The following is a 12,372-nucleotide window of genomic DNA, read 5'->3' on the forward strand; positions in this document are numbered from 1 at the left end:
AAGACCGACATGTTTTCTGTCACCTGCCTCCTTATTCCTGGAATACTGCAAGAACAAATATCAGTTTTTTGTTCAGGCACACACTTATGACACTCAGCTCCCTCTGAGCTGTACAGCCTACCTCACTGTGTTTTTCCTCTCTGTGTGTTACAGGAAACACACTCTGAATCTCTCCAGTGACCTAAAGGTGAGAGACGAGTCTGAACTGAGCTCTTGAAACAATGAAATACCTTAAAGATGAGCTGTGTACATAACAGACAAGAATCAGTCAGTTATATTAAATCAGATTTTCTCTCTACACCTTATCTGAGCAGATATCATCAATACTGATGTGATCTCCTGTTTGGATGAAGTGATGTTTGTATGTCTCTCTCTGTTGAGCCCTTGTTTGGTTCTTGTATGTGTGCAGGGGGAGAAACAGGAGGTGGAGTCTCTGATTCCGAAAGGAGCCAATGAACTGACCAAGCAGCAGATGCGCTACCTGCTGGAGGTGAGATACATGGAAAATATTCCAACCCATTTTAATGAATAAATAATAAGCTATTATTGCTTATTTGGGTTTTCGTTCCAGCACCTGCAGCCATAGTTTGCTTTCACAGTAGGTCTCTTCATTCCTCGCAGCTTTTTAGATGGAGAGAGGACTGAACTTTTACCAGGTTTTTCATAGATTGTGGCTCAGAGACAGGACTAGAGGTTATTTACCTGTAGTTCTGGTAGAAAGGAAAGTACATCCCTTTTATATAGCTCAAAATGTACATAGTTTATAAAACATTTACAAAAATGTAAAAGACAGCAGTAAAACAGCATTTTCTCTTACCTGATAAACTTGATGCTAAAAAACAACATCAGCATTCAGTCCAGTGGCCTGGCTGTCAACTGCCAAGATATTACCTGTTATTACCTGTGATCCTCCATTAGGGCAGGAGTATGATAAGAACCTCTCTGTTATTAACTCCCCTCTCCATCTGGTTGTGTTTCAGACTCGTTTCACTGCAGAGAAGAGCATGCGTCTGCTGCTCTCCACCTTCAGCAGCCTGAGAGAGGAGCTGATGCAGATGTCTGAGGACATGCGGGTAAGAGCCGTCACCGTCGAGGCAGGGGCAAGGCGTGGTGACTCAGCTCAACCATAATCGAGCCCTACAAAAAACATCAGCTTCTGTTTCTTTTTCTTTTTGATAACGGGGAATTGAGGAATAAGAGGCAAATATGAAGGTAGAAGAAGAAAGCTAGGCAGATTTAAAAGCGTGTTGGGATAATTGCTCCTGCTGCTGACTGGTAACTAGACAGATTTCAAATGTAGGGGAGTTAAAATTTTTCCCAAACAATAGAGGTTTAGTTGCAGATCATTACTTAGCATAAGTAGTATTCTACAGATTGACCTGGAAAATGTCAAATCTGTCAGTTTTGTACAGAATAAGCTGTCAAAACAAGCAGAAGCCGAATTTCATCAAACCTTTCAAACCTCTGCTAATAATCAGGAACTAAAATAATTTAGTTGCAGCTCTACTTCAGAGATGTTCTCAGAAAATGTCTGTGAAAATCCCACAAAAGCTGTTCCTAAAGGTGCTGTTGAAACCTACACAGTTTAAACTTTACCTTTATTTTCTTTTTTGATGTTTAAGTTTTTTTTTCAATGAATCAATTTTAGCAACAGAATCCTGTACTAATAACCTCAAACTCTATTTTTTAAAGGGAAAAATCTCTGCAGTAGTGTGTGTGGAGTCGGGACATGTGTCTTTGTTCTTTGTTCAGGCCTGAGGCCAGACATAAACCGCCCCGCAAAGTTAATGTTAGCATGTCGCACAAACAAACCAGCATGGGTGGAAATTTAGTTTCATATTTTCCTTTCTATTCTTTCTGCAACCAAGAAAACCTGATCAATTATACAATGTTATTGATCAGGTTTTATTCCAGTAAAAATGGTTTTACAGCTAATGCAGATTGTAGAATGAACTGCATTTCTGTCCTGAAAACTGCTAACACAGGTGTGTGTGGGTGTGTGTATGCGTGTGTTCACAGCGTCTGGAAAGTGAGAAGGAGTCTTTGGAAAGAGATCTGGCTTTCAAAGCGGACCAGGCTCTGCAGTATGAATCCCTCATAGAGAACGTCAGAGAGAGCAACAACAAGCTGCAGGTACTGTCTGTCATTCAACTAACGATTATAATCAGCTCATATGACGTATGAATTTAATCTATTACATCTGAACCCAAACAAAACCAAAGTCATATCACATGTAGCCCTCTTCGGTTTTTCCTTTTTTTAAATTGTTTTTGGTTGAGTCGTTGAATGTGTGGATAATTATTCCCTCATGGTTTTGGATGCCAAACAATTAGTTACATTTATTGCTACAGACATATTTCAGTAAGATACGTGTGTTAGTACAGTGTCAGGGTGGAAAGACATCAGCAATGTCCCACATTAAAACGAATTGTTGACAGACAAACTGAACAGCAACTGCAGAGTGTGAATGATGCAGTGACCCAGTCAAAGTCCACATCTCAACAAGTTCTGTAGTTGGACCATAGGGGTTGGACCATGAACGTCTCACACTGAAGCTGAAGCAATGTTTTAGTTTATGGATTTTTATTTAAGTTGCAACCTTTGTGAATAAAGTATTTAAGTGAAAAGTTTGTGTATTTTTATGCAGCTGTCCCTGAAGGAAGCCCAGGCCTCCCAGCGTTCCCTGGAGAGTCAGCTCTCCACTTGCCGAAGCAGCGACTCGGTCGGCAACTTCAAGATCAAAGAGCTGGAGGGAAGAATGAGAGGACTGGAGAAGGAGAACGAGATGCTCAAACAGAGGGTTAGAGGCCAACTTCCTCCAAAACATGGACTATCCATCCATAAAGAAATCTGATTGGCTTAAATATAGACTAATATTTTCTTGTGGACACTTTCTGTTGTGATGGACAACAAAAAAAAATCCCTTGAAGTCATTAGGGTTTGTGTTTAATATTTATTTATTTTGTTCTGTGTCCTTACATTTTTGTCCGTCTGTCTGTTTTGTTCAGCTGGCCGGACAATCCAGCAACGGCAACCTGCACCTCAAAACAGAGGCGCTGGCGCAGCACTACAAGCAGGAGCTGGAGACCCTGAAAACGGAAAGAGACATAGAGATAGAGAAACTGAGGGTAAGATGCAAAAAAATAAACAAAGCAGACGTGAAAACATCTTGTTAAAAAGTCACAGCAGTTTAAATTGGAAAATCTCCTCAGAAGACCTGTAGAAGTTAGATCTGTACATTTTGCGATCATTGATTCCGTGCTGTCATTTAACTATGACCATCATCCTCCTCTAGCTAGCGATCGATGTAACTAGTTAGTTATCTAGTCACAGCTACCTATCTAGCTAGCTCCGCCTTCCTTCTTTACTTGCCTTTCTTCTACCTCTCATACTTTATATTTTTTGATTTAATTTCTTTCTTATTCCCATCCTTTCTTCTTAGTTTTTTCTTCTTTTCTTTCTCTTTTCATTCTTTGCATCCTTGTTTTGTATTTTCTTGTCTCTATCTCCTTTCTTTCCTTCCTACCTTCTTTCCTCTCCATCTTCCTTCCTTTCTGTCTTATTTCCCCCCTTTTTTGCTTAATAACTGAGCAGATGTATGTTATGCTGTAAACTCATAGGAAACCTTTACATTTATACTTTGAAAAGTTGAACTCTTTTAATTTGGAGTGTGGACTTAATAATTTGTTGGAACGTTTGTATGTAGAAAAGTGCTTGTGATGAAGATTTAGTAACTTTTTCCCTTTACGTGGCTGAATAAAATCTGCATCTTTTTGGTTATTCTTTCCCTTCTCTGACTCTGGTGGGCCTCAGTCTCAGATATCGAAGTTGCAGATGCAGATCACCACAACCACCACCACTACCACCAAATCCTCGTCCGCAGAGAGCTCTCTCCAGCTGAAGATCTCAGAGCTGCTGTCCAGGTTGGAGCAGCGGGAGATCACCATCAAGCAAAAAGAGGAGGTTTGAAACATTCAACACCTCTTTCACTGTAATGTTTCACCTCAGATCTTGATCTAATCTACTGGAGATCAACAACAACAACACAAAAAAGCAACAATATTTCATCTCTTAGAGTTTAAACCTTTCCTAAATTTAGGGTAAATTGTGGACATAATTCTTTGTCTTCCCTCTATCTGGGCTCCGATTGTGCAATAAACACAAAGCAGCTTGGAAACAACTCTGCTGTTATCAGAGCCACAGTATGAAGCTGCCACCACCATGCTTGAGAGATGGTTCAGTCCATGTAGGAGCTTCACATGCTTGTCCTCTTGTGGTCTAAGAGCTCGATCTTTGTACAAAAGAATCATCTGGCCTGTCCATGTCAGCAGATTTAAGTTGAGGTTTTGTACTGAGCTTGCTCTGCAGCCTCTCAGAACACGTTGCTGTTAAACTGACATCGTTGTGGACAGACCTGGTGGCTCCTGGGTTGCTCCAGAATCAATTTCCTTTTATCTGTGTGTCACTGTTTAAGTCAGAAACGTAGAGGAAACCAACCAAATCAAATGAAAGCTACAATTTTTGACAAGAGGTCAGTAAAATAGTAAAGTTTAAATATATCTTATGTACAGCATTATCATATTTGCACCTTGGTAAACCATTTACAGCTAAACAATGCCTATTGGAATACTTAGGCAGTAGTTGGCACACTTCTGCTAATCGCATAAGTAATTTTTTGTTAAGCTCAGCTTTCCTTAAAAAAAACTGAATAAAGTTTTCCTAGAAAGTTCAAAATGCTGAATGTTTCCTAAAGATTGTTGGAATTTCATGTTTTTGGTTTTTTTTTTTAACATTTAAAATAACCAATTTTCTGATACTTATACAGATTCAAACATTATGAGTCCTTAGAATAACAGTAGCTGTAAAAAATTAGAACTGTTGGGAACGGCTTGCCGACTCATGACCCAGACAGAGTGGTGAGGAGTTTGGCTCTTGAATGGGGGATAAGAAGTTTACCACTAGCAAAAAACAGTTATTTTAAAAGCTAGTGACAATATTGTCTTTGTAGAATATTAATGTAGTAAGAAAAATAACCTGGAGGTTGATGAACTTATATTCTTACATTAATGTCAGCAGCTTGCACTTAGAAACGCAACACCTGTGAGCTGATTAGTTTTTTAATTACTTCAGAGGTTAGCTGCTGCCTTTCTGGTCCGACTGCATTCTGAGGTTTCAGCATTTTTTCTGTTCAGCCAAGTAAGGCACATAAATATTTGTCTCATCAAGCTTCAGCAGACGCCTGCGCCACAGTTTGTAGCGTTTGAAGTGAATTCAAGTGACTGGAAAACGAGGATTAATTCAAATGATGGTCTTCTTAGAACTCATGAGACACATTTCAGAGAGTATTAAACTCTTACTGGTGTTCAGGAGTTCCTTGTTCAGCCTTTTTTCTGAAACTGATTGAACTTTGTTGACTTTGAGCTCTCTTCGCCTTCAGGAGATCAGAAGACTGTTGATGGAGAGGAATGACAGCTCCAAGAACGTCACCAAGACAATTATCACCAAGAGGTACAGCAGTCACACTGCTGACCTGAAAGCAGTTGTTCACTTTGTATAGTGTTTAGCAAAGATGGGAATAATTTCATTCATTTTAGTCTGACAATCAACACAAAGCTCTAAATTTCTCAGTTTATGTCATGTATAATACATTATACAAGTTATTATACAGTTCATATATAATAGTTTACAGTTTATGAGCCATATGCCATATTTACCAGTCAGAATGCAACTATGTTGTGGGTTAATGTGTGTATTATATTATTTGCTTTACACTTCAAAAAATAGCCAAAGGTCGATTTTGTACAATGTGTTTCAGTGTTTCATTTGGTGTCGATTCACAGCAAAGTTTTCTGAAATGACAAACCAAAACAAACGGTTTTCCATTCAGATCCAGTTATCTTGAATCTAAAGTTCAGATCCATCTAATTCAAACGTAGAGCTGAGTTTGATTATAGTGGTACACGAAATGATTTGTCAGACATCTCCAGAAATCACTACTGGGTGAATATTATTGAATGGACTACTATACTGACATCACAAGTTTGCATTAAGCACACCAAAACGAGTCCCATGGCTCTCCGTTTGTTTGGCTGTGCAGGTACAGGAACCAGTACCCGATCCTTGGTCTGCTTAGCGACGACTACCAGGCCACTTCACCTGTTAAAGAGGCCAAAACCATCGTCATCGAGAGAACCGGAGAGATGATCAAACAGGTATAAGGGTGGAAGGAGAGGCCTACTGAGAAACCTGCTGACTGTGAGGCATGGAGTCATGTTCCTTTTTAGTTAGTGAAAACTTTCACCTGGGCCAATTGGGTCAGAGTTTTCTCTTTATTAAAAGGAAGCTCATATTAGACCTTTTTTTAAAGATGGTGTGTCTAATAAAAATTGAATTCTTTAAGGTATACTAAACCATCAACCCTTTTAAATAAATGTAATAATTGCCTTAATTGTTACCAACCAGTTTAACTTTGTATTAAAATTTAAAAACAGTTTGGCTGCACCAAGTAAGATTACAGATTAAAGCCAGCTGGAGGAGAACATCTTTATCATTAAACATCTTCCTCTGACTGTTAACCCGGAACTAAAATGACTATTTTTTAAAGATATGTTTGTATGACTTGGAGAGCTAACAAACTGACACACTGTCCAGAAATCGCTCAGTAAAGAATTGTAAACAGAAACTGTTTGTTTTTATTAGAAAACCAGGCTGTAACAGTTTAAAATGTCACAGCAGTGAGTGAAAACAGCCCAAAGTCTCAGTTTTTACACAGAATGACTTCCATGTCACGTGTGATGGCCATAAAAAGTCACTTTAGGCTAATACAACATATGTGGTAGTTGGAATGGAGGCAGAATTACTTACATCAAATCTGTGGTTGGTTTGGCTCATACACTGAAGGGAAGAAACAGACGACAGTCAAAACACAAAATATAAAAACCTCAACGCAACAAAATGTTTCTGTTCATGTAAACTTTATGTCCACAAACAGCTTCAATAAATCAGGCTGTTGACTCCCGGCCAACGTGAGGAAAATCCATCCTCCTCACCTATTCATTTCACAAAGCTCACCCATATTTTCTGTCACTTTTGAAACAGGCACCTCAAACAGTCAAATCAAATTCATAACAGTTTCTCTCCTAAATTGTGCTTAACGTTTCCAAAGTCTGAATATTATCTTCATTTATAGAGAGAAAAAACCTGCAGATTGTAACAACTGTACTTGTGTTTTATTTTAAAACAGGAAATCATTACTACTCCTTAAAGACACACTGCTTCTCTCCGACAGGAATGATTGAACGTGGAGAAGACCATGACGTCACCCCTCCTCCCCCCTGTGCATGCTCCTCCCCCTCCCCTCAGGCCTCCCAGGATTGGTGGTGGTTGAAACCCCCCTTCTTCCTCCTGCACCACTAAGATCTGGTTCTGTGATTCAGTCAAATCCAGTTTGGTTGGGGTTAAAATCTAGTTGGGCTTTCTTTGGCTTCTATTATGTTTTATTTTCAACTTTTACTTATGTAAAAGTTGCATAATGCCACTACAAATATCCATTGACCCAGGTTTGGTAAAATAAAAAATAAAAAAAAGCATAACGGCTGGGAACTGGATGACATTTGGTTTGGAATCTCTAATCAAAAAGAAAATAAAAAGTAAGACGAATTTAACTCTGCAAGCAGTTTTTATGTCAGGACTTACTTTTTGAATTTTACTACCAAATAAATAAGAGTTGCAACAATTAACAATTAATCAATGCATAATGAGAAATGTTCCACTTTTGGGTTGTTTGGTCAGTCGCCTGATGAATAATAATAATAATAATAATAATAATAACAATAAAATCTGATTTGATACTTTTAGCTTGCATAATATCTTTGATGTGGTGGTTTTACTAAATGAAGAAGAAAGTATTAAATTTAGAAGGTGTTTAAAGAAAGTGAATGAAATAGAATTTTGCATTGATAATATAAATGCATTTGCTGGTTGATGCTTAGCAACCAATTTTAAGTCCAACTGTTTTTTGACTGGAATAACTTTTAGAAAGGAACTAGTTCAGTGCTTTTTCACCTCAGTGTCTTTAGGGTGTACAGAAAGGAGCCTTGCCACACTTAGAAATAATCATCTAAAAGGAGAAAAAATACTTCAATCATTTAATAAAGAAATATTTAATTTAATTTTCATCTAAAAAAATTTAAAAAACAGTTGGACTCCCATTGGCACATTTTGAAGGCAGTGAACAAAAATATCCAGAGCTCTGGATTTTCTGCTCTTAGGTTTAGGAAGTGAAAACATTAATGTTACTTTGGATGTAGAGATTCTGTTGCTGTGTAATTGGAAATTCTTACAGTCTGCATGCTGCATAAATTTGAACAAAACTCTAGGAGGGTGTTTTGGGGTGAAGATAACACTAAAACTTTGTGGCTACATTCAGGCTGATTGACAAAATTCATCCATATGGTGAAAAGGAGAAGGATTATCTTTAACTGGTCAGTGCTGAGAAGAAAACATTATTTTTGTTCTGTAGCATAGAATCAACTGTGGTTTACACAGTTCAGACACTCAAATATACAAAATCAAAACAAGAAAAAAAATCTGTTTTTTGTTTGTATATTGGATAAAACATATTTTTCAGCCAATTAAAGTGAATTTTCCTCCCAAATACGGAGCAACTTGAGTTTAGATTTGAGATGATTACCTTATTGTTCTCTTTTGAGTCTGTAAACAAGCCATCTCTTTAGTGTACAGATGAACAATTAGGAGTGATATGTCATGAGGTGGATGTGGTATAAATAGGACACTCTTGCAATTTTAATTCAACAAAAGTTTTAAAATGTACATTTCTAAATATTTTGAGACGTTTACCATTAAAACAGTTGCCCCTCAACATCTTGCTCATTCTGGTCATACAGTTGAGTTAAGTAGCAAACCAAAGAGTCAACTCAGCTCCCAGCTGTCAAAAATGCAAACGAATCTCTCACTAAGCCACCACTGCCGTGCTTTGCCCAGGGGACGAGGAAGTGGATGCTTCGTTATGATTGCTTGCTGCATGTAAATATTCACATGTGTTCGTATGATGATGGGCATGCTCAGTGAATGTGTTGATTGTGGAGCATCCCGTCTTAAATGTGGTTTTAAACGTAAATGTTCTCATGGGTGTTTTTCCTTTAGTTTTGTTTTGCGTGGTAGTTTATTTTAACCCCGTTTTACGTTGAGGTTTTAATGCGAGTCGAAGGTGCATGGGTCGTCATGCAGCTTCGACGTGTTTGTACATCACTGTGGGGTCTGGGTGTGTAATGTCCAGCATCCATGAGGGGGAACGAGACCCCCATGGATGGGAACTAATGATGTGGGTGAATGTTGGGATGTGTGGAAATGGGGCATGATTTATTTTTTTTTGGGGGGGGGGGGGGGTTAAAATGGTGGAAGAAAGTATTTTAAAGTACAATATTATATAATCTGTAAACTAATATTTGCTGGTTTTCTATGATGATTTTATGCATTTTGTTTTTCTAATTAAGCATGTCATGTTGAAGGCTTTGTGTCCACCAGGTGGCAGTCTCATTCCTCTGCAGATTTCTAGCATACAGATTGCAGTATGAAATTTTACTGAAGCTGATTCTGAAGGCATAATTGTCTTCTTTTAATAAGAATTCACTTCAGATCTTTTTTTTCACGTTGTATACATAATCAAGTGTCAAAACAAAACTTTCCACACAATCAGTCCCAGCATTATAGCAAAAAGTACAGGGATCCTGTGAAACAGGCTGTAATCCATGTTTTCCGTCTCATCATCTCCTGCTGTATAATTCTTGTTTTGTAACTAATGTTAACAAATCTTCTGAACACAATTTATTTTTAAAATGTTCTATTAATACCTATATTTTTCAGTCCTTGCATTTTCACAGCTTTTCATTTCTAAACACAGTGGGCATTCGAAATACACAAATTTCGTCAGACTTCTTAATTTTGTTGTTTGCGAGGTTTTGTTTTGCAGATACATTTTCTATACTATAAGAATTTTAATATTTTATTATATTTTTATACATCATTATGTGTCAGTTTTACCTATTTTTATTTGGTCTCAGCCAAAAAACTGTAAATAGCTGTTGGTTAGAATGGAATAACCTCAACATTTTTCTTGAGGAATGATAGAAATAATTCTACACTTGTGAAATAGTTGAACAGTAAATAATCAAAGTAACAGACAGAAAGCAAATGCCACCAGGAGGTTTCTGTATATTTCTCAGAAGTCAAAGTTTATTTAATATAAATGGAAAAGATTAATACTTACATTTAAAAACTGAAGGATTGTTACTGAAATTACCAATGATTAACTGAATGGGACTAGAAAATAAACATTCAAAATACAAACATGGAAACAGAATAAAACCTAAGAATCATTAGCTTATAGATTCTCAGAAACCTAAAGTAAAGATTTTATTGCCAACTTCTGATTTTAATAACTAACTTTAACCTGAAATAGGATGGGACTTTAGGAAATGAAATGTTTTCAGACCCACTTTGGATTCACTCAACTTCTTGAGCCTCAAGATAGAACCTGTGTGCCTCGGAATCTGCTTCGACTAGGCCAGTGGCCGAGTTGATCCGGAAAAAAATTAACATGGATAGAAATTTTAATAAAAATACTTTGGGTAACAAAATTTTTGTTTTTTTCCTGGTCTGAATAAATATGGAAAAAAATAATAACTTTTGTCTTTCCAGACTACATTTATTAATGCTTTTTGAAATATGGCATTATTACTTTTAAATTGTTTTTAAAAATATAAGTTGCATATTGAAAACAGACATTCAAGTGTCAGGTCATGCACTAAAACACTTACCTTTTCTACAAACATTAATAAAAGAAGAGTTACCCAACGGACACAAAGCCTTTCAACAGATTTGGACCTCATGGGAATCTAGTACTGAATGTGCTAGCCATGTTAGTGAACTAATGTTAGGCTAGCATTAATGCGAGCCCTGATAGGTGGAGAAAATCTCAACATAATCAAAACTTTCACTTTCAAGTGGGCTAACAGAAAAGTCAACTTCCATGTTATTACAGTAATCTTTTAGAAGATAAAATCCTGCCTCTGATTTTTTCTGCTAGCTAACTAAGCTAGCTAATATGCTAACAGAGTACATGTTTTCTTTTTTTTTTAAAGAGAACTAAAGCTGCAAGTTAGGCTAAGCCACTCTGTTCTCTCCTCTGAGAAATGTCACTGCTAAGAATAGATTAATAAAAATAATATATCTTTGCAATGTGTTTCTTTGTGTTTTACTGTCATTTTCCCAATGAATGTAGCAGGACATAAAAATGTGTCTAAATTCTCACTGGAACAATTTAGTTTTATAATTTATGTTGACACTAAAAGTGCATTTCAGACCAGTTCTGAATTTTCAGTAAGCAAAATAAAATTTATTATAAAAATAAACCTACTAAATGTTGGTCACCAAAACCAAGAGTGTAAGGAGGTTATGAGGTAGTATTCTGGCCAATTTAGTTAAAAAAAATTTTTTTAAAAGGTTTTTCTTGTTAAATCCAAAGTGGAAAGGTGTCTGTTATGAAAACAATCCAAAGCAACCTTGATTCAAAGCGTTAGAATGGATAAAATAATTTTGCCGTTCTTTAGACAAACAGCAATGCAGAACCTGATAACTTCTGAAAATCAAACAAGAACAGATTTAGACTGCCTCCATTCATCTAAAGTTAAATGTTAGCTACCATTTAATAAGTGTCATTTGACAGTATATTAGATGGTGCCAAGTGTTAAAAAGCAGTAAAATTCTGACTGATCTTTTCCAGACGCTCATGTCTTGCTTTGGTGTGGAGAACATTAGATATCTCATCATATCTCTCTTTGAAATAATTTTCCTGTTTTTTCCTCTAATAAGCACACATCCTCTGTGTTGCTAAGAGGATATTATATCTACATATGTTTCCAACTCTGACATGGCAGTGTTTAAGATTGACTTTGGTCATTAAATAGTAAATAAAACAGACAAGATTATTACTGACTTTAACTCAAAAACAACAACAAAACCCCAGCTCTGTAGATCTGGTTTATAACCCTGTTACCCCTCTCATGGTGGTGTCTTTATCCAATACCAGGCTGGGCTAGAGGAGACGTACACCAGTCCATCAAAAGAACAACACGGAGCTTTAAAGGAAAGACGGCTATGCATGCAGACACTCACACAAGAGTAATTTGAAGTCAACACTTAAATTTAACTCATATTTCTGGCTAAGTGTTCATATTTCACCGGCAGAGGGAGGGAGCCGACTTTAGTCTGCAGCTCACTCTCATCTTGGGGTCATCGAGTGGAGCTTATGGAGCGAAGAGACAGGGAATGAGGTCATTGCAGCTCTGTCGG

The 12,372-nt window shown here is 37.1% G+C and overlaps 1 protein-coding gene across 2 annotated transcripts in view; it reads left to right on the plus strand.

The window, feature by feature from the left end:
• pof1b (POF1B, actin binding protein) overlaps window positions 1-11,255 on the plus strand; it is a 34,183-nt gene extending 22,928 nt beyond the window's left edge. The window contains exons 4-13 of one of the 2 annotated variants that reach the window (XM_023342431.1): window positions 154-187; window positions 410-490; window positions 981-1,073; window positions 2,020-2,133; window positions 2,648-2,800; window positions 3,009-3,128; window positions 3,814-3,963; window positions 5,438-5,508; window positions 6,098-6,212; window positions 7,244-11,255. In XM_023342431.1, coding sequence (XP_023198199.1) covers window positions 154-187; window positions 410-490; window positions 981-1,073; window positions 2,020-2,133; window positions 2,648-2,800; window positions 3,009-3,128; window positions 3,814-3,963; window positions 5,438-5,508; window positions 6,098-6,212; window positions 7,244-7,264 — 952 coding nt within the window. In that variant the 3' untranslated portion in view covers window positions 7,265-11,255. The remainder of the gene's footprint in view (window positions 1-153; window positions 188-409; window positions 491-980; window positions 1,074-2,019; window positions 2,134-2,647; window positions 2,801-3,008; window positions 3,129-3,813; window positions 3,964-5,437; window positions 5,509-6,097; window positions 6,213-7,243) is intronic. The other variant, XM_023342432.1, reaches the window with a different exon arrangement.
• Window positions 11,256-12,372: the final 1,117 nt, after the last annotated feature.

This window comes from Xiphophorus maculatus, chromosome 11 (assembly GCF_002775205.1).
Source record: "Xiphophorus maculatus strain JP 163 A chromosome 11, X_maculatus-5.0-male, whole genome shotgun sequence".
In the NCBI taxonomy this organism is placed as follows: Eukaryota; Metazoa; Chordata; class Actinopteri; order Cyprinodontiformes; family Poeciliidae; genus Xiphophorus; species Xiphophorus maculatus.